At 50.6% G+C, this 27,112-nt stretch overlaps 1 protein-coding gene across 8 annotated transcripts in view; it reads left to right on the top strand.

Moving 5' to 3' along the window:
- PPP1R12B (protein phosphatase 1 regulatory subunit 12B) overlaps positions 1-21,044 on the top strand; it is a 222,809-nt gene extending 201,765 nt beyond the window's left edge. For 6 of the 8 annotated variants that reach the window (XM_087424263.1, XM_087424265.1, XM_087424268.1 and 3 more), the window contains 3 exons: positions 2,264-2,317; positions 3,560-3,610; positions 13,789-21,044. In XM_087424263.1, coding sequence (XP_087280389.1) covers positions 2,264-2,317; positions 3,560-3,610; positions 13,789-13,875 — 192 coding nt within the window. In that variant the 3' untranslated portion in view covers positions 13,876-21,044. Of the gene's footprint in view, positions 1-2,263; positions 2,318-3,559; positions 3,611-8,434; positions 11,540-13,788 lie in introns of those variants that run through there. The other 2 variants (XM_087424264.1, XM_014794118.2) reach the window with 2 other exon arrangements.
- The last annotated feature ends 6,068 nt before the right edge of the window (positions 21,045-27,112 follow it).

Genomic DNA, 27,112 nt, shown 5'->3' with positions numbered 1-27,112 from the left:
AAGGCATAACTGAAAACCGTATGATATAATCCAAAAGCAAAGACCGAAATGATGGGATTGTATGGTACTGAGTCCGTGGGGTTTGCGGGGCAGGGGTGGTTAAGTGCCCTCTGAACATCTTGTGTCAATCCCTCTGGAATGGGATGAGCAGGGGTGCCAACACTGGGAGGACAGCACCACAGGACTGCACAGGTCCCAGCAGGACAGCCAGGACACCCACACTTTCCACAGAAGGGCTTGGTCAGGCGCAGAAGGAGGGCTGTCCTGCTGCGAGCTGCCCGTCAGGTGGTAGAGGCACCCCTCTGCCTGGTTGTAGTAGCTGCACGTGGCTCTGCACTGGGGGCCTCTGAGGCCTGCTGTGACTCAGATAACAGCTGGACCTGAAGGGATTTCAGTGGAGCAAGGAAAATAGGTCCCTTCATCTAGAAGGAAAAAACACACACTCATGGCCATAAGGCAAGGGGATGGACTAAATAAAGCTTAAGAGTTCTTTTGACCCTCAGGTACTGAGCCAAGCAAAATGTCTCATTCACAGTAGACCCTCAGGAGATGACTGAGGCCATGAATGGGCAGTGGTTAATAGATGCATGTCTCACACTGGTTCTCGTCGGGTGTTGCTAGGGCTTTTTACAGAACTTTGGGCAGCAGTCAGGTGAGGAACCATAGGAGGACCCCATTTTCCCTGCTCCCCACTCTCTCTTCAGCAGAGGCTTCTGACAGCACATTTCTTGACCTTCAGGGGTTCTCAGCATTTCTACCAGCCCATGCTTCAGCGCGGTGAGCCGGCTAATGAGCTGCTGACACTGACTTGCACACGGGCCTTGAAATAAAATCAACTCTGCTAGTCGCTGGGAAAAGCGTTTACTTTCCAGCCAGCTGCTTTGCTGGATGTGTCAGAATATACTTAGTTTTGCCAAATACAAGTTATTGAAATTCAGAAGACTTGGTGCTACAGACCAAGTCTTTGCTATTTACCAAAAATGGAGTTCGTTGTTTGTCAGGAGGGAGGAGGGACCTGTCAGCCTCACACATTTGTGTGGAGACAGTTTCCACATGGACGCACACAATGTTTTCACATGAAAGTTCACCCAGACTCCATGGGGGTTAAGAGTTACAAAAAAAAAACCTAGTTCTTTGTAGATGTGAACTAAGTGAGGATGGTGAACCATTGTGGCTTCTCTGCCTTGGGGGCTTAGAGTACAGACTAGCCACAGGGTCTCTTCTCCCTCTTTTCCTTCTGCGTCACAGTAGATGCCATGAAGGCAGATGGCCGTGACCTTCAGAACAGAAGGTGAAAGCCCAGGACAGGAGCCAGAAATCCAAGTTTTACTGTTAGTTCTAGCTATTCCCTAATTTTTTGGGAAAAAAACCTCCGGAAGAAGACCAGCATAATTTTTGTATTTATTAAATGTTGTCTCTGCATGGTACTAGGCAAAATAAAATAATCACCCTATATTTATTAACTGTCTGTTGAATGTAAGAAACTCTGTCAGTTCTGTAACGTGAAGGCCAGGAGGAACTTAAGGTTCATTTCCATTCCCTGTTAAGGGTCATTCTCTGAAGTTATTCTGCTTTTTAGCTCTGATGGCTAAGTCTTTTTAGCCCCTCTGCAAAGTTTATATTGACAGCCAAAAATGATCTAAAATAAAATTATAATCTTTTATTCAAATCTTATCTTATCTGGAGGCCCAATATATAAAACAGATAAACGTGGAATGTTCTGTTCAAGGCAAAGCAGATCCCATGAATGGGGTCCGGAGAACCCCTGGGAGCCCACCCACGTGTGGAAACCACTGCTGTCAAAGAAACACAGCCTCATTTCCCAAAACAGAAAGAACAGAGTGAAAAGGGACTGCTTAGGAGTGCCGCGGGGGCTAGGCACTCAAGCTCATGAGTCTCCAGCCTTTTCAAGAAGAAAAGCCCCTTTCCATTTCTTCGGGAAGGGGTGTGAGGTGCACTGAAGACCTCACGAATGTTTGTGTGAGTGTTGTGGGAATGTCTTTGTGCTTGTGACTGTTGTAAACTTCAGGGAGCACTTCTACTGCCTTCCCCTCCCTGGTGGGAATCCTACAGACTTCAAAGAGGCCATGATGTTAGGCTTAGAGATCTGTCAGAATCTGTTTTCCGGGCGCCCCCACTCTGGGGAAAGCCCAGAGCCCTGACATCTGGTTCTGGATGTCCAGTGGTGAAACTGGCCTGAACGGGGCTTCCTGCTGCCCTGAGACAACTTAAGTGACAACTGTTTTTCTTCCCTGTGCGCTAGCAGAAACAGGAGAAGACCTCTGACCGATCATCAATGCTGGAGATGGAGAAGCGGGTATGTTTGTGTCTCTTTCCTCTGTTTCATCTCTTCTTTCTGAATTTCTCTAACTTTGTTGTTCATGCCAATGGAAAAAGTTTGTCTTAGGAAGGCGAGAATTCTGCCACATTCCATTCCCAGCTTGATAATAAATTCTTTTTGTCTGACTCTGGATGGCAATTTGATTGCTGGTCCTTCTGGCTCCCTCAGATAGCCAGTACTTTTCACATATTCCAGCCTTGGGTGGGAAGCGTCCTTGGAAGGTCAGCTCATAGGTTGTTCTGCCTCTGGGCAGAGCTGCACACATGCATACCCATAGTATATTTTGGTTTACTGGAAATCATCACACACACACACAAACACCCCCAGGTCCAAGATCTCTACCCTTCCTGTCACCTTGAGCAGAAAGGAAGCTTTCAGCAGGGCCCTCTGCCATTAATTTGGGTCTTAAGACTTGAAATACGAGCCAGCAGAGTCTTTCACTCACTCTAACTAAGGGGAGGATTTCTGGTTCAATCGCTGACCTCTTCCTGACTGCGTTCAGAATATTTTTCTGGGATTTGACATTCTTGGATTGGGAAAACTCAGATTTATTGATGAACCCTAGCTTTGAGTTGACCCTTAGGGTATAATATTTTCCCATCTCTCTTGTTTAATTTGGAAAGCAGCTAAGTTTTATATTTTATTCCCTTGGCCTGTAACAAAACCTCCTTGGTATCTCATCTAATCAAGGAAGCTTCACTGGATTCAGGCTAAATCAGGAGTTGGCTGCTGGGAAAGAAAAATGGATTAGGAGGAGGGATGCTGTTTCTTCATACACGATGTCTGCTTCCCTGCTCACCATCTGCTCCCCATCAGGAGAGAAGCACTTCCCTAGGAATTTGGGGGGCACATTACCGAAGACATGATGTCCTTTTGTTAAGAGAGAGCAAGGGTCCTGGTCACTTGCAGTCATCTGAAATTCCATGAAATCTTCAGCCTCCACAGAATGGCTCAGAGTGCCCTGGTCTTAATCCATTTATATATTAGCAAGTTGCTTCCCCAGATATATTCTAAGTGTCTGATCGGAGATTTAGGTATAGTAATGTGATTTTATCAGTGAAGCAGTTCCATCCTTCAGTGGCAGGATCAGATGGTGCTGGAATCTCCTGGAAGGTCTGCCTGAGTCAGGAGCTGCTGATCTCATGGCAGATGGCGGCAGCATTTGGACTCCCTTCTAAATCCATTTATGTGGTCACCTGTCCCCTTGTTTTTAAACAGGAGAGGCGAGCCTTGGAGCGGAAAATGTCGGAGATGGAGGAAGAGATGAAGGTATGGAGAGATTTCCTTTCTTTCTGTGCCTGTTCTCCAAATGCCTGCCAGGACTGGGCAGTTGAGCATATGCCTGCCCCTCCAAATTTCCATACACACGCAGCCCCTCAAGAAGAGATGATGTGTGAAGAGGAGGCAAGTGTCTCTCCTCAGCCATTTCAGAGGCTCTCTCGGATCACACAGCATCCACTGGGGCCACCTCACAGCCTTCCAGCAACAAATGCCGCCTTTGGTTTAAGTGGAGGTGTCCAGCAGGCTGGAGACAAACCTAGATTGAACTTATAAGGTTTTCCAAGCAATGGCTTCACCATCAAGGGGCTGGATGAAAAGGTGAAACAAGGTTTCCTGCTCCGCGGCCTCCCGTGAGGCACCTGGGGAAGCCTGAGCATGGCCAGAGGCTTCCTACTTGGTGCCCTCCCTGTCTCAGCCGTTTGCTGGGAGGAGCACAGTCCGAGTCATTCTGCAGCAGAATGAGGATTCTTCATATAATGTTCCTGCCGCAGTCTCTTTCCCCTGAAATCTTCAGTCCTATTTGGCACCCTGATGCCACAGTTACACTGCATGGCTCCCTGCTGTCCTCTGCCCCCTCACTTTGGCCTACAGTGACCATCACTTCCATTAGCCACTTCAGTGGACAGCGGCCATCCTGGGCAATTTGAATGCTGAGTACTGACAGTCTCCCCAGAAGGGTCAAGTCACTGCATGGGAAGGGGAGGGGATAGAGCTGCAGAGACTAGCCAGCTGCTCAGGGAGCCACCGGGAATGATTTTGGAGCATCTGAGGCCTGCAGTGCGTGATGCCACATGCCCACAGTCGCTTAGCACTTGCTCAGCATTTTTTCTGTCTTCAGGGATCTTATTTTACTGGATAATGAGATACAAACCATTCGTCTGGTGAAACAGGTCTCTTTCCCTGGGAACCAGAAGCGCTGGGCGATATGAGGCCGACCCCAGGTCTCCCTCTGAGCGTGCATCCCTAATGTGCGATCGGAGCACTTTGAGAGAGACGATTATTGTTCCAGCAGCCTAAAAAGGTTGATTATTTACTGAAAAAACTTTTCAGGACCTGGCAAATTCAAAGTTCACACGAGATCCAGTGTTCATAATCCTGTTACTCTTTATAATCCCAGACTGGAGGAGAAATGCCAGGCCCTGTCCTTGCATTCCATATTCACGTCCCAAGGCAGTAACTGATCACATGTACATAGACTTGCAAGCAAGACCTACTCATGTCTCCAAAAATGACACTTTATATCCTTCACGTTAATTCAGAACAGCAAGAAGTAGAAGTAATAAACGGTTGATTCTCCTGAGATGATAAAAATAGTATGATCTGACCTATTAGCTCCTCTACTTTCTGATTTTTCCAAACGCAGCTCACCTACTGCACAGCAGTCTTCTCTCCCATTTAGAGCAGTCTGTTCATAGAGCTGAGTAGTTGTAGGTGAATGAATATGCACAGCTCTTGGGTGCACTGGGGGCCCCTCTATTTTTGACACACCCTGAGTTATACCATCTGTACTCTGCTGTTAGGCAGCTCTCAGTGATGCTCATGAAGAAATGGCCTAAATGCTATCAGGGTCATGTAATGAGGCCAAAGCTGGTGCCTTCTAACAAGTACCCAGAAGTCCAAAGCCAGCCATCCCCACCACAGGGGACTCTGTCACGTCCACTCAGGCCCTCACACAAAGAACCAGAGAGTCTACAAGTGGAGCAGTTGGGGTCTGTCCTTATTTCTGTTCCAATTCTGAACTGGCAAGCATGGGAGCCTTCAGTCCTGTGGGTGAGACAGGCCCTCGCATTTCTGTCTCCTTGTCCTGTCAGCCTGCAATTTTCTAAACTAGGTCATGAGTTCTTTTCTTTCCTCAGGAGAGATGATAATACATGAAGTGTATGCTTTCTTCAGCCCCAGGTCGTTTGCCAGCCAACTTCAAATTCAGTTATTCAGATTATCAAGTAGAGCCAGATCATGACTGTTTAGGCCCTGAATCAATAGGTACACTCAGTCAAGACTGATTTTTTTTAGTTAAAAATCCACCCATTCAGTCAGTTGCTGTTATTCTCCGTCACCAATCACAAGGCCAAATGGAGAAGAAACACCTGCCAGCTGTGAAGCCCCCAAATGCCCTCCGCTGGCATCAGAGCCTGATGCCAGCTCCCCTGGGGACTAGGGGAGGAGCACACAGCCTCCCAGGCAACACCGATTTTATGATGAGTGTGTCTGCACCTCTCTGGAGGCAAAAACTTCAGATATACATACAGACATCATAAAATTGGTGTGACTGGCCCTAAAGGAGACTAAGAAAGCTCTTGGTTAGCTTCCAAGCTCTTTTCCAGACTACAGCTTCCGGTGACCACCATCTCTGGAGTCATGAGTGACCAAAATCTCTGTGTCCAGGGAGCCAGCCAACAGAACAGATAACTGTCTTATCAGATCTGGGGCCCAGTAGAGCTAAGAGCCAGTTGGCCTCCATGCTTACTGCATATTCAACTTACACAGAAGCTCAAACCTTCTTGGAGCCCTCATCAGGGAGCAGGTTGAGGGCTGACCTCCCCTGAGCCCTGAAGATACAGATACTGTCTTTCTGACTCTGGCAAATAAAGTGTGAAGGCCAGGTTTGATGGGGAGCCATGAGGGGGCTCACCCAGATGTCTGTGGGCTCTGCGGTTGTGACAGGGTGTGCCTTCTGGCCTTTGCTTGGAAAGGTAAGTATTTATGAATCCTCCCCAGGAGAAACTTCACTCAGATCCTGGCCTGGAGGTTAGGATTATGTGCCAGCCTTCGACAGGTGTGCATGTAAGCGTGCCTGTGCTAGGCCTGCGCTTGGCCCTGGGATGTCCCCACGTGAGACCTGATTACTTTTGTCCTTGCATGAGGGGCCCAGCACCAATACGCTTTCCGATTGGTCTTAGAATTTTTACTTTACTTACTGTGGACACATCTCGAGCTGATCCTGCCCCTAAGCCTACCCTTGCCCACCTGCTCTGTGCCCTGTTCTCCATCTCCATGCCATATTTTGTTTTCTTGACTGCTTCCTGTAGAACGTTCCACCAGATTGTTTCCTGCCTCTCTCCCTCATGCTGATAACTTCCAAATTCTTTCACCTCAGTCTGCTTGCACTCACATGTTAGATTGAGTCATCTTCATAGCTCAGGTCTTTTAGTGTTATTTCTCAGGAGGCAAGGACCACTTCACATGATGACAATGATTGTGTTGAAAGCTTTGGTCCAGTGTCAACACCAAGGAAGGGTGAGAGCCAGGGACTTTCCATTGGTTCTTAAATTTGGTCCCTGCCCATCTCTGTAAATATTTCTGTGTGCTGCCCCGTGATCTCCCTCCTGTCCCTCCGAGGCCAGGAATCTGCAGTGGGGAAAGAGGGCTGCCGGGGCCCTGCCCTTCAGTGGCCACATGGGACTGTTTGGCTGCCTAGCTTTTCTCCAAAGTGGTCATTCTCCCTTTAGGGGAAAGAGCTATTCGGCAGTTTGTTTCTGCTTGTTTTTCCTTTTCACTGTTTTCCCTCATTTTCCTCTCATCCCTTTCATTTTCTTTCTTCTTCATTCCCCAACAGCTAAAACTTCGCTAATCTTTCATTTCCCTCCTTCTCTTCCATGTGGGTACGAGAGACTTTTCTCTGATATTTGTGACCTTTCTGTAGCCACTATAACCCACAGGATCATCTGTCTTCATCTGAAGCCCCATTCACATAACAAAATTGTTTCCTCTCCCCAGAGAGCTGATGGGCTCAGTTCCAGGGTCAGTGCAGATGACCACTTAGGAAAGACAAGTCACAGTAAGCAGGCCTGTGATATAATTCCATTTGTTGATATCTTTAGGGGACCCTTTATGAGATATGAGGTATTAGGAGAATATCTGTGGGCTGACACATAGTTAGGACTGGACTAGTACATTGGTTCAGCCAGGTCCGTTTTTGTTGGACACTTATGATTTCTCCAACTTTTGTGCACAGCTCTAATTTCCAGAGTGTGAGTCGGTATGTGGACACCTTTAAGCAGCTCCCAGCCTCTTCATCACCTGGGACAAAGAGAGCACATTTAGCTGTGAATTCCATGATGTGGATAATCATAGCAGGTCAGACGCAGCTTAGCAGGTCTTGGATCCTGGAACAAGCTTCTGGACTGCAGAAGAGAACTAGCAGGTCAAGGAAGCTTCCCACAAAGCAGGTTAGAGGACCCTCCAGACAGCTGCCAGGTTCTTATTTGGGTATGTGTCACTTCAGCCTTCTAAACAGTACCTGCCTCGTGCAGAAAAGACTTCAACAACAGGCCCCTCTTTTATCTCCCTTGTTTTATTTTTAAAAATGAGAAGTGAGGTAAGAGAAGGCCCCAGAAAGAAAACAAGTGGGAATAGGGGCCAAGTGTGGGGGAAACTGAGGGGAAGGAGGGAGAAAAGGGCTGCAGCTGGATTTAGGAACACACACAGTCCTCAGCTCCAGTCCCCTGATGAAGAAGGGGCCCTGAGGCTATAGCTCAACCCTGTTAATTCGGTTCAAAGGCTCCAGCCACATGGTGGGCTGTCATTCTCAAAAGCAATCCAGAGGAGCTTTTCAAGAGCCTGGGTGGCTGTGTTCCTATGGCTGACCTTCAGCCTAGTTCAACCTTAGCCAAGGGTCATGGGCGCAGCTCCCCTCCTGGTGCTTTTCTCTATCACCCCACCACCTCTGCTCCTGCCTTCCTATTCCTTCTTGCATGAAAACTACAAACAAAAACAGAAAGTCATGTGACTCCTTTGTCCTCCTTTTATCTCCTCTGGTCTGTCTTGTCTCTGTCTTGTCTGTCTGTCCCCTCCATGTCTCACTCTCTGCAGAACCTCCACCAGCTAAAACAGATTCAAACCTTGAAGCAGATGAACGAGCAACTGCAGGCTGAGAACAGGGCCCTGACCCGAGTGGTGGCCCGGCTCTCGGAGCCCATCGAGTCCTCGGAAGCCCAGGAGCTCTAGCTCCTGCCCCTCTTCTCCACCTCACTTCCCTGCTCCGCCACTCCAGGCAGGTGTACTCTTCTTGTCGGTCCCAGAAGCTCCATGTGCATCCGTTCCATCACAGCGTCCATAGGCAGGTTCCTGTCAGAGTTGGTCATCTGGAGATGGAAGGAGCCAGGACTGAGGCCATAGAGTGGGACAGGACAGCCTAGGTCAAGGGAGGCGGGGAGACCTTGTCTGGCTGGTGGTCTGTTTGGTAAGATCAGCACATTACCTTCTTTTCCCCTAGAGACTGAACATAGATTTGCTCACTCAGCTGCCCATAGGTACCCACATGTGTATACACATACCTCTGTATGTACACACACACATTTCTTTGGTGGGGTCATTGCCAAACTGAGATCGAGCTTTCTCAGTTTACAGCAACCCAAGTGCAACCTGGTCCCTGAAGCTGTTGGGTTTTGTCCTGGGCTCCAGACTATGGTTGGGCCTGGGGGAACCCAGGGCAGGGGCTCTCGGCTCTGGCTGCATGATAAAAACACTGGGGCACTTTTAACATATATAGTGCCTGGGCCTGCCCCCAAAGCATCAGTGGGTAGGTTGAAACCAGGCACCGATATTTTTTCAAAGCTCTTCTGTCGATTCTTTTATGAAGCCAGAGTTGAGAACCAGGGATACCAAGCAGAACTGACTCCCCACATCTGATGACATACTGGGCGGGGAGGACCATATCTGAAGGCTGGTGCTGTTCTGGCCAGCTCTACTACCAGCAAGAACATTCTCCATCTGCCATTTGACTAGGATCGGATAAGTTCTCTCGGCCTCCTCCGCAGTAGTCTTTGCCTTCTTCTCGCTCCTTGGGGGGCATTGCTCTCACCCATCACAATTCTCTGGGTCCTGGGGATGTGTTCCCCCACCTCCAGTGTGTAGGCTGTGAGGCAGGACACAGTCTGTCTAAACAAGATCCCCACATGACCAGGCCGTCCCCAGTGCGGCCAGCTTTACAAAGGAGATCACAGGCTATGGAGCAGAGAGCAGGGACTAATTTTCAACTGAGAACCAAAAAATGTGTTTGGCAAAGTAGAGCCTTTCCCTGGATGTGGATCTGAAAGACAAGCTCCTAGATAACTTGTTTTCCCGCCCAAAGATGGTGTGATGGAGTCACCACTGCTGAGAAGTTTCTCTCTGAAATGAGTGTTTTTTCCAGCAACAATCTAGTTAGTCCTGACCAGGCCTGGTCTTGTTTCTGCCTCTTGGCTCATGTCTTAAGGGTGAGTAGCTGGCAGCTAGGTCAGAAGTGCCCAGATGACCAGAGGGCTGAGCTAATGTCCTGCTGTAGATGCTGTCACACACAGAAAGAACATTGGAAGGGAAGTGCTACCACGGCCTGGCCCCCGGGCAGCTTAGCTACCCTGTTCACAGGACCTTGTGTGAGGCCCAGACTCTGTGCTCTAAAATCAGCCTCAAGATTCCTAGAAAATTGGACTTGGTGTGAACCAGGAATCCTCAAAAGTGCCCCAGTTATTTTTAGTTTCCTTCTTTGTCCAAGATAGTATAAGATATAGGGCAAAACTAGATTTGATGCTTTCAGTGGTTGATAAGCATGGTAGCAGTGGTCTGAGGGCTTTCTATGTGCTTTCTCATTTATTCCCCAAAACTATCATTTTACATTTGGAAAAACCAAGTTACAGATGAAGTAACTTGCCCAAGGTCACTGAGAGAGTAAGTGGTAGAAGCAGAATTCAGACCGTGTACCCAGGGTCCAGGGCCCAAGTCTGAGCCTGTGATGGGAGCCATGTGCACGTGTGGCTCAGAGCTTCAGCCTTTGTGAAGCGTGTGGTGTCAACAGTGAGAGAAGGGTCTACTGAACAACCACAGTGCACCCCAGCCTTGCAGCTGAGGGCAGCATTCTCAGCACCTGACTTCCTGTTGAAGGTCAACCTCTCAAGAGCCACTTAGCTGCCGGAAGCTGGCACATGATCTTCTGTAACGGGTCAGTCAGCAAATTGGGGCCCACCACTATGGCCCTTGAGCCATACAAATAGCTGGGAAAAAAATGAAAGAGAAGGAATATTTTATGACACATAAAAATTATATGGAATCAAATTTCAGTGTCCGAAAAGACAGTTTTATTGGCCTTGAGCCGTGCTCCTTTGTTTACATATTGGCATTGTGTCTGTGGCCCTTTCAGGCTGCGCCAGCAGAATCCTAAAATATTCACTCCCTGGCCCTTTACAGGAAAAACCTGCTGACCCCTCCCAGAAGGAAAGATGACATAACTAAGCCAAACCGACAGTGTAGGCAAGAGAGTTTGCCTGCCTTTTTGGTTTTTTTGTTGTTGTTTTTAATAATTGCCTGGAGAAATTATCATATCTCCGTGTGTAGTGCAAACCACTTACCAACCAACTATAAGCAGGGCTCCCTCCCCACTTCCCAGATAGTTGAAAGCGAGGCAGCTCATGCAGGGCTCCTTGTGAGTCCTGTCACCCTACACCTGGCCTCACCCTGGGTCTCTGCAGCTTCAGGACCCCTACATCCTCTTCCTCTGTAACACATTCCTCATCAAAGGGTTTGATTACATCAAAGAAGTAATATTTGAGAAAACATAGTAGTTAATTTCGTTTATCCAAGATACTTCAACATCAAACTGTGGTAAACTGGAAATTTAGAAATTAAGAAAACTGACATCTGAGAGTTGAAATGATAAAGCTTTGTTAAACCTCCTCGTTTATAGTGCATTCACATATGTTCTTATTTAATCATTCTTTAACTTCAAGTGAGTATCAGATAACACTGTTCATTTCCTCCTCGCTCTTTTGAGAGTCAAGTTTATGAGGCTTTTTCCCCCTTGATTTCTACATTCCATTTCTTGTACTTTTTGACACTCCCTTAAGATGTCAGTTGTAGCATGTTGCAGCTGGGAAATTGCTTGTCCAATTTTTTTTTCAAAGAACTGAGTTCTCAATGTGGAAATAAATCACCAAGGCTCAACGAGTTGTTTGTACATTTTTTTTTTTTAGACAAGGGCAGCTCAGATCTGATTTGATGAGTTGCCAGCAGTGAAATGCAATCCACTGCCACATATAGCTTCTTCCCCGCCTATGGAAGCCTGTTATGGAAATGTGTATGGCTCTCAGGCTGCTGGCCCCAGGACGGGCATTGGAGAGCAGATGGGAAGGCGAGGCATTTTGCAGCCATTGTGGGCTTTTTCCAAAACTCGTGGAATGCATTTCTGAGCACTCTGTTCTGGTAGTCAAGGCCACAGGGAGAGAGCAGCCAGGGCTCCTTTGATGGGGTTGGAAGAAGCAGAGGCAGCTCAAAGGACTGAGACTTCATTTTGATATTTCTGCATGGAAGTCCTCTTGGTAAATTCGTACATCACCTGCCTGCCGTCCCACCTCCTAGTAGTAGTAGGAATGCTGAGTGTCACAGCACAGTGTGTGTGTCAGCACACTACCTGTGGGCTGCACAGGGCCCCTGCTGTATGAGGAACGAGGGCAGAGATTTCTCTTTCTTAGACACAAAAATGGAAACCCGGAGAAGTTGCATGGTTTGTCTACGGTAATACAGATCATGAATGATGATGACAGTGCTGGGATTTCAGCTTCTGGACTCCGGTGTTTTGTTTTCCACCCCACGTCCCATATGTAATGAAGGACTGATCTTTGGAGTCAGGCACACGTGGGTTCAGCATCAGCTTTGCCAGCTGCTTAACAGCTGGGTGCCTCGCACCAGTTATGAGACTCTTGATTTCCTCATCTGTAGTCATAAGGGTGAGAGCACCACAGACTCGTGAGGTGCTGATGAGACAGAGGAGATCCCCCAGCACAGCCTCCCAGTGGAGGCGTTCAGTGATGTCTTCTCTTGTTCCCTGGTACAGTTCTTTATGCATCTGTGATGAGTACGTGTGTGCATACGCATATATATTTGCATAATTTAGCCTACATCTTCCATAAGTGATTGAGGAAACAGTTCTCTTCTTTCAGGTACAGTTAGCTCCCCTAAATGGTTAGTAGCAGAGCCAGAACCAGGACTAAACAGGCCTCATGACACCTGAACCAAGCGACCCTTTGCTGGGCACATGGCCTGCCACACGGGTCCTGTAGGCTTGAATGACCAGTCAGTGGAAGGGCTTCTGCACTGAACAGGTGGATGTCGATGTTTGTGGCCTTTGTGGGGAAGAAGTTCACACCCTCTGACCTGACTCTCTGTTGCTGCCCCCAGGACACACACACACACACACACACACACACACACAGTGCCCTTATGAGAGTCTCACTGGGGTTCAGATGCACAACATGCCCGTCGAAGTGCCTGATCACGTATGAAGATGTGGTATCCAGGCGGGGGCTCGGGGCTGCGGTTTTTCCCTTTGTTTCACAAATTGGACGACACAATGTGTAACGTTCCAGGATGGCAGAACTGATGGAGTTGAAGTCCCCCCTCTCCCACCCTCCAGAGCGCCTATTTCCTGGAATGACAACCCCATCCCCTAAAACTGCTGATGAGGCCTCCTGGCGTCATCACTTCATAACTGTCCCTTCGTAACTGTCAATGGGAAGCTTTGGGGGAGAATAAATCTGTACGTAGTGCTCTCTGTGCCTCTGCTCTGTGGTGACCAGATCCCTCAGCTCCCTGGGTTTTAGTGGTTGAAATTGGATACGTGTAGCATGACCAGCAAGAATTCTGGTGGATTCTATCACAGAAGGCACCAGAAGAGGGACCCTTAAATCATCTTGTGGGTGTGATAGGAAAGCCGGGTTTTGCCCCTCTCCCCTGCACTCCTGTATTGATGGCTGTGAAGCAGTGTCTTCTTTTAACTCTTTTCAGTTCCTTTCTGAATTCCTCCCTATGTCATCAGCAGCTCACTTGGGTACTCTCCCCAATTTCTCTAGACTAGAGGTGAGTTCAAGGGCAGAACCATTGAAAATAGTTACTGATTCAGAAGAATGAAAGGCTATACGGTGTGGAACATGAAGGCTGCATACAAAGAAATAAGATATTATTGCTAAATATGCTAGTTCAAAAGATGGAGGAGCTGTGGTCTCCCTAAATATTAACGTTACCAGCTCAACAAATAGGAGTCAAGAGAACGTCATCCCTGGGAGAGGAGGTGGTGACAGTTCACTACATAAGCTTTCTCAGAAGGCCCTGCTCACCAGACTGGCCGGGCCTGGTCAGGGAGGCCACAGGAGGTGGTCGTGCTAGACGCTGACACGTCTCCCTCTGTCACCCTACAGGTGTTAACAGAACTGAAATCTGACAACCAGAGGCTGAAAGATGAAAATGGTGCCCTCATCAGAGTCATCAGCAAACTGTCCAAATAGACTGGGCTCTGGCTTTAGGAGGGAATGCACGGCATTTGCTGCCCACCCCTCTTCTCCAGCCACTGCCTTCCAGCCAAAAGAAGTGACTGTCTGGTGGAAGGACAGCTCCCTGAGCCGCCTCCAGTCACCTCTGCACTGTACATGTTTTCTCCTCTCAGTGCTCCGTGCCTCCTATACCCCAACCCCTGAGTTTATGACAGTTTAATTGAAGCATGATTGTGACCATTCGAGCCGTGTGGAGAAGGCTTTGGGGCGTGCACCAGGCTCAGCTGTGGACCCCAACTTCTGCTGCTCTGCTGCTTGTCCACATTGGATTTGGTCCAGACATGTAAGGCCTCTGCCCAAACCAGTGCCCCATGGCCTTTTACCCTGACCCAGGCCCTCTGGTGTAGGTGAGTCTAATGACGGCCACTCCAGGACCCTGACGGGATGCCAAGAGAAGCAGCAGAATATTGGAATAACCATCGGAAAGCCTCTGGAGCTGTGTGCACGTCAGATTCCAGGTGACAGCCACTGCACTGAGGGTTCTGCTAGTCTTCACCTCTCAGGAACTGACTGTTCTCTAACTCCCCACTGGTGTTACTGTTGTTTTTTCTGTCCACAACCCAGTAATATCCCTGCCTAGTCTTACCCCCTCTTCCTCCCTCATGCCTAGTCCTCTCCCCAGGGCTTCATTTATTCCTCTCCTTTCCATCCTTTTATTTTCCTTTCTGCCTTCCCTCCACCCACCTCACCCCATGGTATAAAAGCCAGAACAGAGCGCCCCACCTCAGTTGTCTTTGGCCCTTATGTAAAATCATTTCTCCTGGGGCACTCTGGAGACGGGAAGAATTGCCTTGGTGGTGGTACCACCAGCCCCCTCCCTGTAAAGCCAGACCATGGCCTATGTCACAGCCTATTGTTCTCTTCTCCCACTTGTTTTCCCGCACAGTGGTTTTCTAAGAAAGTCCGGGCTCTGAACGCCTCATTCTGCCTCACCTCCCTTTGACCTTGTTTTCTTCTCTTCATTCTGGCTCCCACTCCTAATGAGAAATGAGGTCATTGCAAGGAGGCATGAGAGGGGCGGGCAGATTGATGGAGATGGGCTGGGGAGTGCAAGCAGGTTGGAAAGACATAGTGTAAGTAGAGTATCGGAGGACACTTACAACATTGTGGCAAAGAAGATGGAAGATGACAGCCCGTTGTGCTGTGAGAATGGTGGTGAATTTGATTATTTCTGGTGGCTAGATTTAGGGGAGGGACCTTTGTTTTCTTAGGAGCTAACAGGAGAAATGACTTCTTAATAGAAGTTTAAAGAGATAAGATACTTTCAGCCCATTGATGAGTCACGGAATCTTAGGATGGCAAAGCCAGAGGCCCGCTGCCCCAGCTCCCACCCCTGGTCGGGGAGCCTCTGGCAGCTTCGCATTTATTACTCTTAAGTTGAGCAACTCTTAACAACCAGGAAGTCTTCCTGCTGTGAGTAGAGGTCTGACTGTGGATTCTCTGATCATCCATTGCCACCCTCCAGCATGACAGCCCTTCACGTGCGTGCACTTGGTGACTCCCCTGAACCCTGCTTCGAGCCGGTGTTTCCCAGTCCTCTAAGTCATTCCTCACGTGGCACACTTCTCCTGCCTGTCACACGGTGGCCGCCGTCCTCTGCACAGAAACAGCCTTTAAAATACCATGCCCAGACTTGGACAGATGGCTCCATTAATCCAGCACAGAATCAACCACTGGTTCTTGAGGATGACCCGTTTTCAGTACTTAACCCATTTGCTTTTTATAGGAGTTTTCTCCCTTGGTTGGTTTATTTTGAGTCTGCAGGTCATTTGCATCCTCCTCATCTTAAGGTTGCTGGTGATATTCAGGCTGGAGTGGTCCATTCTCTTAACGTACAACACCTCTGTCCACTTTCTGTTTCTTTGCAGAAAATGACAATGCAGTTCTCTTGGGCCTCTGCAACATCATATGCTCTTTAAACCAGAAGCTATAATTCAAGATCCCAATTCCAAAGTAGGAAATATGTCTCCTCTGGCAAAATCCAATTTTGAGAGTATACAGAATTCTCTCTTCCATTTCCAACCATTTTCTGGAGAAGCTACTCTGATTAGGATTTTATCACGGGCACACTGTGAAGCTCAGTTCTCAGGGAATGCTGACTTAGAGTGAGGGGTTCATGCCTTCCACCATCAGCATTTCCTCCATTCTAGGGAGAGGGAGTCAACACGAGGTGTTAACGTTGATGCGATTCCTCTGGCACGTCCTGGATGTTGGGGAGGGAGGGGGTGGTTGCTGCCTCTTTCTCAGGAAAAGTGAGTTATTAGGACAACATCTTGACCTTTTTTCATGAGGTACGCCAGGTAAAGGGGTTCCAGAGTGTTCCCTCAGGTCTGTTTCCAAGGTGTGGGGTAGGTTCTCAGAACTCCTAGGGTGATGTGTGTTCCTGCTTCACAGGGCCCTCTCACATTAAAGATGCTTTTATTGCCAGAAAGTTTTCCTTGTGATGAAAAACTTAACAAGCATTTCAATTTTAGGAATCCTGGATTCTGTGGCCATGAACTCATGAAAGAGTAAACCATCCTGAGTGATTTCAGGCACTTTCTCTTAGGCACTTCATTTTATTAGGCAGATAGACTCTGAATTCTGGTCTCTGTCCAGAGAGTAAAGTACCATTTCTTCACACTGTGTTGACTGGAGCCCCACGAGGCGATGGCTGTGGACCTGGTAACCAGCCGTGCACTCAGGCACTGGCCTCCACAGGTCTCCCCACTGGTGCTGTTCGTCTCCCCAGGGCCCCCCCCCAGTCCTCACCTGCTGGTCAGGTGGCTCAGCTGCAGGATGCTGCAGGTCTGGCCAGCAGTTTGGGACTCAGGTCTGTCACTTTAGAGTCTTGACATGAAATATCAGAATGAGGAAGAGAAGGTTCCCGGCACAGCTTTACACCTCTGTTCTCATTAATTTGGTATTTTTCAAAACCAGCCACACCTTTGGGAGTAGTGGTTGGGCCATTCCAGAGATTCTCTGGCTGAAGCTTTGCCACTTCGCCTGTTTGTCTTTCGGGGACTGCTTGTCCTTTTGCAGAGTGCTTTCAGGTGTGACGACCCCCAGCCCTGCTTACAGGGGTTATGCAGACCTCGGGGTGTGGCCTCTCAGGAATCTGAAGAGCAGACCTGCCTGGACTCATTTATGCCCAGACTTCTCTGCTGGGCAGTTGCTGTTGACATTCCTGGAACCCCCTGTCCTTCTCTCCAGCTGCAGGGTGTGTGTGCTCCTCTGGTTTCTGTCCATCTCCCACTCCACATTTGAGACTATGTATTGCTCTGAGGCCACTGGTGAGGGAGGTTTCAGATCTCTGTTTTGGATCATTTCACCCACTTCCCTGCTCTAAACAAAACCTGGGCTTATCAGACAGTTCCACTCAGGAAGCAAGGAGGCTGAAACAGCCCTTACGAGCCTGTGGATCCCACACAAGTGTGTGTGGGCTACTGACTGCTGCTCTACCAGGGACTTAGCTGAGCCAGAGTTGAGAGAAGCAGAAACTCGCAAAGCCACGCGTTGGTTCAGTCTCTGGATTCCTGGCCCCAGTGCAGCCTCTCCTACCCAGACAGACACTGTCTCCTCTCAAAAGGGCCAGTGTTTCAGTCCAGGGCACTGATGCAGAAGGAGGTCCTGACAGTCCTGGCGCTCGTCACGAGGGGGGCCCGAGGGGAGCAGAAGCAGCCTGGAGAAGAAAGAACTATTTAAAGTGTCGCCAGTTATTCAGACTCCAGGCTGCTTTGCACCGCAAAAGGGCAAGCCTCAAGGACTCAGCAGCTAGGCCAAGAGGAAGGGGAATTCCTAGTTCCACCCACTGGTGAGCCCTGGTTCTGCTGGAGCTTAACAGTGAGGTAACACTCCCTGGGCCCTGGTGTCCTTCCTTCCGAGGTGCTGTCGGGACCCTTGTTCATGCCAGCACTGCAACCAGCTCTAGACACATAGTCATTAGTCATGGGTGGTCCCTGCCCAAATCCAGGTCCCATTTTAACCAAGATCTTGGTGCCCACACTGATTTTTAAGGCAGGTTTCAACCCTTCAAAGGATGAGAGTCCTCTGACAATAAGCAAGACAGCTTTGAAGGCAGAATTAGCAACGTGAAAGGCAGACCTGGAGGCAGAGCATCCAGATTCCAGGGCCAGCTCTTATCCTTATCAGCCCTGTGACCTTGGGAAATGTACCTCACCTGTCTGTAAAGTGCAGTCGGACTGGATATCCTTAAGATCCCTTCTAGGTGCAAAATTCTATGATTTATTTATTCCTAGGAAGATCAGAACATTTCTTAAACTCAGAATTTTTGCTCTTTCTAACTTAAGAATTTTTTGTTTTCTCCTGGATTCAAACTGTTTAACATCAGCGTGTCAAGGTTGACTCGCATCCTTGCTGGAAAGTGAATTTCGTACTGAGGGTAATTGCGATTGCTCTCTCTCCTAATGGCTTGGTAAGAATATTAAAACCTGCAGAGGTGGAAATTGGAGCTTGTGGGGAAGTGGATGGAAAGCAATTTGTTGTAGGCAGCCTTTGGACAAATTATTTTAATAGAAAATGGAGCTGCTCCTTCCTAGGTTTTCTCAGCTGCCTCTCCTCGGCCTTCTTGGATGTGGTCTCCATGGCTCTCAGCATCCCAATGGCAGACTGACCGCATTGCTGCCAGCACCAGCTGGCTCCTAGTCTATGGCTGAACTCCGCCGTAGAGCAGCCAGAGCATTTTCCACAGCCTGTAGTTCCGCTGAGCTCCTCCTCTGGACTTGGGACTGTCAGAAGTAGGAGGTTCTGGTGCTGACCTTTAAGCAGGTCTGCAGAGGGGACTGCCAATGCAGCGAGAGTTTACAAACCCTGAGTCCACACTGCCATGTCGCGTGGAACTGCACTCGGCTCTCGAGACTCCTGCAGGACCAGGTGTGAATGGAAGGAAAGAGCAGAGCCCCTGGAGGTGGAGGCAGCCTGCATGCTGTGGTGGGAGAAGGCAGAAGGTCGGGGCGGCATACGTGGAGCAGGATGGGGGCTGCGGGCACCGGGAGGAGGCGGAGCTTCCCATGGGGAAGTGAGTGCTCTCTCCCTGGTGCCTGCATCCTCAGCCGCCAGCTGAGTGGAGGTGGTAATCAGCTTCCCTAATGGGCATCAACAGTGCTCGGGAGCACTAGACCCTACCAAAGACAGCTATTGATCGCTTGTGTTCTGATTAGATTTGAAAATAGATCAACTTCATTGCAGCCCAGGAACTGTCGTTAAACTGTTCTAGGGAATGAGGTGGTCTCTGGGGGCTGAGAAAAACCAAATAGAGAACCCCAGCCAGCCAGCCAGCAGCTGCCTAGTAAAAGAAGAGGTGCTCACTCCTCCTCTGAGGCTTGTGGGTGAGGGGCAGCATTGAACCTAGGAATGGCTTGCAACCCGGGGTCCCGGAAGCCCCTCCTTGGGGAGAACTGTAGGGAGTAAGTGGGTATGTTAAAGACAGACACTCTTGATGAATGTTCTGGTCTTAGCTTAAAAGGTTTGACAGTTGGGGGATTACTCTTGCCTCTAGCCTGTGTGCATACATACGCACATTTGCTGGGATGGAGCTTTCAGAACGAAGTCTGGCGAATTCTTGGTTAACCAATTTTATCCAAGTGTATTATTCTGTTAACTCACATCTTTTGCTTTTGCCCTTCCCTACAATCCCCTAAAGGACTGCTTTCTGAGCCGTTCTCCAATTCATCTGCTTATCATTTTGGGCTGTGAATCTGCCAGAGTGGTGTTTTCTGTTATTTCTCCAAATTTTTCCCTAATGCTTCCAGTAAACGTTTTCTTGGGTGGCCCTTGAAGGTGAGTGACAGCAGGATGCTCTCATGTCCTTCCAGAGTAAACACACCTTCCTTTCCTCTCTCATCTCCCTCCACATTCTTGATTCCTTTTCTCACTTGGAGCTGATGGTGCTTAGAGAGGAGCGTTTCCATGAGTCGGCCAAGAGTCCTGGAGGAGTTCCCTCCACCAGCCCCTCTTCCAGTTCCAGAGTCCCTGGCTGTGCTGGCTGCTCCATGGGCTGGCTGGGGAGACCTGGGCAACCATGTCTAGCTTACTCAGTCTTGTCCTGAGAGGTTTGACTGTTTCCAGCTAGAGACAGTGTGTCTTCTCGGACAGAAACCTGGACGGTGTGTCAGTGCATCTGGGGGCAGCCACTCAGCCCATTGCTGCTTTTAGGGGAAGATTCAGGAAGGGCACACAGACTGCCGAGCCTCTTATGCCGCCAGTGTTCCCACAGAACCAGAACCGGGGACGAGCGCAGATCCTGAACAAGGGACATGCTAGGCTAGCACTCGCTAGACTCTGCCTGCCTGTGCGTCACTGCCCTTGCCTTTTCTCTCCCCACACCGCTGAAATGGGACAGAGTCTAGCCTGTCCTCTGGGGAGGAGAGGCCAGATGACGAGTGGGTTGGAGGAAGAAGGACACGTGTTCAGGCACAGAACACTGGGTGGCCAGCTGTGGGGCTCGGATTGGTTCTGGGAGCAGGCAGCAATCCAAAATCCCCCCTCTTGTACCCAGCATCCCATGAGCCCTTGAAAGGTTGGGGCTACCACCTGCTGGCACCCCAAATAGGGCCGTCATCGCCCTGAAGAGGGAAGGAGATGCTCCCCCTGGCTTCCCTGCCATAGGGAAGATACAGCCAGGCCTCACCTGGTGGCTCAGACTCAGGCCTCGTGCTGACCTCCCTTCCCGTGCCTCTGCCTTGACCTGGAACATCGGGGGTGAAAAGAGCTCATGGAACCACCCAGGGTCCCCACACTGCTCCCATTCCAGGGGCAGCATTTGTGTCTTTTCTCCACTCCGCCCTTCACCCTCGACCTTCCTTCCACCATTAGAGCACCAGATGTAAGTGGTCTTCAGCTGAGTTGTGCAGATTGGCTTCAGTGTGATGTAAATACACCTGGGTGGGATGAGGGTGTTTAGGGAGGGGAGCCAGATTCGCTTTGTGAACTGAATGTATTTTTATGCAATTTTGAGTGGCCTTTCAACCCTGAGATGAATGATTTTGTTTTACTGGTTGTTATTATACAGTATTATTAAGTATTCTGTGTTTGAAAGTTTGGGAATAATAATATTCACATGTGGACGATGCCTGTAAACACAACAGTATTTATAAATGAGTAAATAAAACCGTGTTTTGACTTTGTGACTGTCTTCACAGTTTAGGAAATGAGATTTAGAGCATCTCACATCTGGGGCATTCTATTGCAATTTTAGGTCAACATCTTTGCCTTTGGGGACTTCACTGTCCTGCCTGTGTCCCAGGGATAGCCACAAGTGAGTCACCATCATTGAGAGCAAGGTCTCTGGAGCCAGGCCAGGAAGAAGCCTAGATTGAAGGTTCAAAAGACCCTAAGAAGGAATCCAGGTTCCCAGTTTCAGATGACTAGGAGTATGGTTGTTTCTCTGGAGACAGAGAGCAGAGCCCAGTGACAAGTTGAGCATCTTGAGGAACACTGTGACACTCCTACATGGGAAGTGGAGGTCCAGAGAGGTGGTGGTTCCCTTGGCCTCCTGGAGTCTCCTGGCGTTCACTCTCAGCCTTCTGCTGTATGCACATGGGCTCCACCAGGTGACATGTGATTCAGGAGAGCCAAACCACTCCAGAGCTCCAAACTTAAGGCAGCTAACTCGGGTTATTGGAGGTTAACCCCAGCAAAGGAGCCATGCCCAGGGAGGAGGCTGTTCAGCCCGCTGGCAGGTTTGCAGGGGACTGGCCAGGCCTGACATTACTCAGCCAAGGTTCGGGGCTGGTTTCTCCATCCAGCAAGCCCTGTCCCCGGCTTTGCTCAGCCCTGTTCTGTGCCGAGCGGAAATCCCTGGTCACTGACGGTGCAAGCACAGGGCGGTCAGGGAGGGAAGATTCTTTTCCCCTGCTGTCACCCAGCTGCTTGTAGCCTGAGCAGCAGCAGAACAAACACACATGATGTCACGGGTGAAGAGTTCAGACCTGTCCCAGGGCACAAAACAGACAAAGAAGCCTGTCTGATGCGAGGGCTCCTAGACCATCATTTCTCCTCCTGTGCCCCCGCTGGACCTGGAGAGGGCTGCAAGACAGTGTCACCCAGGGCCACGTGGCCCAGCTTCCCCCAAGGGGAAGAGCCCGCAGCAGAGAGAGACCCCACCGCTACATCCCCGGTCCTTGCACAGCCACCAGCGGAGGAACTAAAGCCGCAGGATCTGCCTTGCCTTCCCTGAGGCCCACCTCCCACCCGCCCAGGGGCGTGCCGCCATCGGCCGAGGCCGGGGTCTCACAGCCTGTGTCACACTCACAGAATGGCAGCGCTTGCCTGTCCCATGCGAGGAGACAGGCCCACAGGTTGGAGTGGGAACTGGGAAAGGAGTTGAGCCTTTCCAGGTCTTGGGGGCAATGCTGCCCTACTTTCTCTTTCCTTAAAAATGCTGAAGCCTTAACATCTTTGCCTCAGAAGTCAAAGACATGTGAAGTTGGTTGCAATGGGGCAATTGAGGACTTTGTAGAAATTCTCACTTGTCAAACTGCCACATCCCTGGGCCAGCCTCCCTGTTACTGGGCTCAGACCCTGGCTGTTCCCCCAGCCCAGCTCTACAGGAGGGGACTCAAGGACCCGGTCCACCCCAGCCTCCCAGAGGACACTCCCAGCACCACCACCTGTGCCCCAGAGAAGCTGTCATGGAGATTGTGTCCCCCACACCCACCACAGCATGCAGGTCTGGTCTCCCCATCCCCAAGAAAGGATGGGCCTCGGGCCCCTTGTGCTGCCTCTCTTAAGGAAGACTCTCGGCTGGAGGCCAGAGCCTCAGAACTGTCTGCCCAGCCTCACCCACCATGCTGACACTCGAGGACTGCTCCTGCCTGCCCATCTCCCAGCCCAGCCACAACAACCAGGGACGCCCCCCACCCCTGGGTTTCTTTCAGCTCATTTCTTTAATAAGGAGACGCGGCTCGTTACAAAATAACAATTCAACAAGAGATCAGACAAGAACAACAGAGTCCACACGAGGGGGTGTGGAGAGCATTGCCAAGCAGAGGGGGACGGGGGCGGGGAGGCCAGGCCTGCACGTGTGTCCTTCCCGTGAAGACGAAGGCAGGGGTCCTGATGGGGCCGTGCATCCCAGGGGTGACCTAGTTTTGAAGTTTTCAGATCCCCAGGATTTCAGAAAGCAGCAAGTCCAATCCTTAGACAGGAGGAGTCCTGACGGCTGAGGAGGGCGGACGGAGCTCGGAGCCTGCGAACGCTCTGCCGCGTCGCCTGACCCGACCCGCAGCTCTTGCCTCGTCTCTGGCTCTGCCGTGGGTGTGAAGAGTGCGGGGGGTCCCAAAGAGAGCTGGAGGGAGGAAGATGTCTTCCCTCCACCCCTGTAAGCACCTGATCCCAGCCCACTCGACGGTCCCTCTGCTTCCCCTTTTCACGTCGCAGCACAAAGACCCCTGGGACTTCCGTGTGCTCACGAGTCGTGGTTTGTAAGCGCAGAGCCCACCTCGCCACCTTGGCCTGTCGGACACCCCCACCCCCACCCCGCCCTCACACCCCTCCTTCTTCGTGCTCACCACCTTTGCCATGCCTGAGGCCTCCTGGGTCCTTCTCGTGACTTGTCTGCCCTCGTCGGGGGCCCAGGGCCAGGGGCTGCGGGCTGGAAGCAACTTGTCTTCCTTGGTTCTACACTATGGCTCAGGACCTGGAGAGTCCCCAGTGCCCCCTCCCCACCTCTCGACCACGGGGAACACCTGGCTGAGGCTGCTCTGGGAGCCGATGGGAGGGTCTGTGGGTGTCTCTGCTCTGAGCGCTCCTGCCCACCATCCTCCAAGGAGCTGGGCAGCCTCCGGCCACTCTCTTTGGGGTGCTCTCTGTCAGACTGCAGGAGGAAGCTCTTGGGAAGAGCTTCAGCCACTGTGCCCCCAGCTGCCCCCAAGAGTGCCTGCTCCACTGCCATTCACGGACCCTGGCCCCGTAGTGTTAGGTAAGCGGGTTGGTTCTGTCAACCCAGAGTGGTAAGGGGGCCTGGCCGCTCCTGAAAATCCTGGTTCTTCCACAGGGCCCCCAGGAAAGGTCTCCAAAACTGGGGGCTCCACCAGTGCTGAGTCCACACGAGCGTGGAGACAGAGTTGGGACCCAGGTGGAAGAAGCCAGCTTGTGCAGGGCCAGCAGGGGATGTCTCCAGAGGCCCCACGAGAAGCCCTGGACACCAGTGTCCTCATGATACGGGGCTGAAGGAACAGGAAGAGTGACAGGTGAGCCCTTCACAAGTGTTTTGTGGGGAGCCAGTCAGAGGACCTGAGGGCCATCTCCAGCAGGAGGCCCCTTTATGGCTTTTCAGTGAATTCACACAGTGGGAGCAAGGGGCACACCACGCATACACACGGGACACAGAAGCTACCGGGACGCCAGACACCAGGCCGGACACTGCATGGTGCACCAAGGGTCAGCTCTGCAGACGGATGCACAGCAGGTGACGGGGACAGTCCTTCAGGGCGCCAGCAGTCCTCCAGCGTGCCCATCGGTGGGGCTGGCGTCCAAGTTGGAAATCGGCTCCCATCAGCAAAGGGCTCCCACGAAGGATCCCAATGGGGTGAGGCCGGGGTGCAGCTGAGAGACAAAGACTTTACACGACATAAAATCGAAGGAGCAGCCTCAACAGTTGTGTAAAATGGGTTTGGGGTTGGGGAGCAGGGACTCTGAGCATCGCCATGCGGCTATTTACAGGAGTTAGAGACATGCATCTCAACAAGATTCGGTTCATGTGTTTATAGAGAACTATCTTCATTTATGTGTAACTAAACGCACGTAGAGGGGGTTGGGTGAGGCTCAAATGGCTTCAGAAGGTTCTTGTTTTGTTGCTTAAAAAATAAAATATATTCATGCGTCTTCAAGTCACAGTGTCCCCTCCTAAGTATTGCAGCCCGAAAAACAGGGTAAGTAAAATCCTGGTGTCCAGTCTCCAGCCCCCTGGGACTGAGGGGGAGCTGGCAGAAGTAGCTGTAGGACAGGCTTACTGGAGACACCCAGGATGGTCAGTTCAACTTTAATTTCAGGTAAACAACAGTCCTTTTAGTATAGACTGTCCCACATGTTGCCTGGGACACACCATTCTTTAAAATTGTGTATCTGAAATTCAGATTTAACTGGGCATCCTGTATTTTTATTTGCCAATCTGGCAGCCATGTCATGGGGCTCTGGCCCACCAAGATCGGGCCTTGGGTCTCGTCCCTGTCTGCCACCACCCAGGGCTCTGAGAAAGGGCCCCGCCAGCCTGAGGCTGAAGGTGGGGACAGCATGGAGGGTTGGAGGGTAGTTCCTGGCTGACTCTCTTCCTACCTTTCGGGGGAGACATACAGGGACAGCCTGTCTCTAAAGTTGGGCGAGACCAAGAATTAACCTAGGCTATCAAGGGACCTACGTAGACCCTCTCACTGCCGACCACGGGGGGTTTCTCAACCCCTCTGCTCACGCACACGCCCCCGCACAGAGGCAGGTCCACCGGGGGTTTTACCCACAGGGTAAAAGGCCTCTCGGGCTGCAAGTTCTCACTCCCAAAGTCTATTCTAGAGAGAGGCTGCAGCAACCTTTTCTCTCTCGCTGGAGTCCTAGGCCAGCAAAATCATCCCAAACTGAGTCTGCAGAAACACAAGCTACGTATGGTTTCCTGGGGAGGGAACGGTCAGGGTCTGAGACTGAGGTCTAATCCCTGTTGCCCTGTCCTCCAGCTGAGGGTCCTGCTCATTGCTGCCCAGGCTGATCTAGTGTGCTCTTTACCCAGCCTGCCCCAGGCCTCAGCTCCACTGCCAAAGTCCAAGAAGCTGCTGATGGCTCTGGCAAAGTTGGTGTCCCTTCTGCAATGGTTATTCAGGGAGAAAACAGCTTTCTGGTCTCACCCCGCATTTCTGGGAGGGATTGGTTTGGGTTTTCATAGCTCAGTCCCTTTGTGAAAAGTCACCTCTATACCACTTTCCTCTCTCTGGAATAGACTTTGGGAGTGATAACTTGCAGCCCCAGAGGCCTCCAGGACCCCTCACTAGCTAGACCCTAACTCCATCCTGCTCAGGGCCTATACCCCAGCACCCTGACCTGCCCAGAAATAAGCCTGCATGGCAGTGAGGGCTCACAGGATGCTCTGTGGTCTGGGTAACATCAGCCCTCGGGTGTAGAAAACTTACAAGCATAAGTGTTTCTCTGCCTGGTTCATGGACCTTGATTGATGCCTTCTGCTAGGATGGCTCATCTGGGCCAAGGTCCCGTCCCAGGACCAGCCAGAACCTCCCCACACTCAAGTCTCTCCCTGGCTCTACACTGGTGCCAACACTCAGTCTCTCCCAGCCTATCTCCACCCACAAGGCTGCTCACCAGAGGGGGGCCCAGAGTAATAGAATCCAGCCCCTGTCTCCAGACACTTGGACACCCAGCCACCAGAGATGCCTACCATTTCCTTCCCTTCCTGTCAGAATAGTGGCAAATAGTGGGCTCTGGACGGGCTGAATGAGGTTCATGGGCAGAGAAGAATCCCAGGTGGTAGAAAGTGGATTGGGAAAGGGCAAAAGAATGAATCTGGAGGGGATGAGATGGACACGGAGGGTCTATGAACAAGGTATGTGGGGCATGGTGAGGAGAATGAGTGTGGGGAGAGAGACCCCGAGAAAGCACCAAAATCCCACAGCTCTGGGGATGAAAGAAGAGTCCAGTGACTTCCGATGTCCATACCAGGGTATCCTACCCTGCAGTCACCTAGATTCTGAAGGCACCCTATTGTCCTACAACCCTCCACCATGACCACAACTCTGGTCCCAAGGAGCAAAGCTCATAGTCCTTGTCAGAGTCCTACCTTCTCATCATCAAGTACACACACACACTGTCCATAAAAAATAGCTTCTCCTGAACCAAGGGCCACTAGCAAGAAGGAGAAGGGTCTCTGAGAGACAAGCAAGGCTGGGCCCTGCTTCCCAGTCTGTTTCTGGTGGAAGTGCTCCCTCACCCCCACTCCAACAAAACACATGGCAAAGCAAACACAAAACAACCCTCTCCTTTCTTTTAGTGAAATAAAAAGACACTCTGCACCTTCTCCATGCTGGATCCTCAAAGCCTGATTCTCTCCAACACTGTCCATCTGTGTCAGGTGCCTGCAGGAAGCTGAGGTGGCCCAGACGGGGCAGGACAGGAAGTGCTGCCATTTTTGCTGGAAAAGAGATCCCCAGGCTTCTGGGGAAGCCGTGAGAATTCTGAGGTGAAGAAATGACAAGGA

The sequence above is a fragment of the Ceratotherium simum genome, chromosome 36 (assembly GCF_057802395.1).
Source record: "Ceratotherium simum simum isolate JZ-2026a chromosome 36, ASM5780239v1, whole genome shotgun sequence".
NCBI lineage: Eukaryota > Metazoa > Chordata > Mammalia > Perissodactyla > Rhinocerotidae > Ceratotherium > Ceratotherium simum.
The sequence above is the reverse complement of the archived record's forward strand: the minus strand, read 5'-3'. Positions and strand labels throughout refer to the sequence as shown.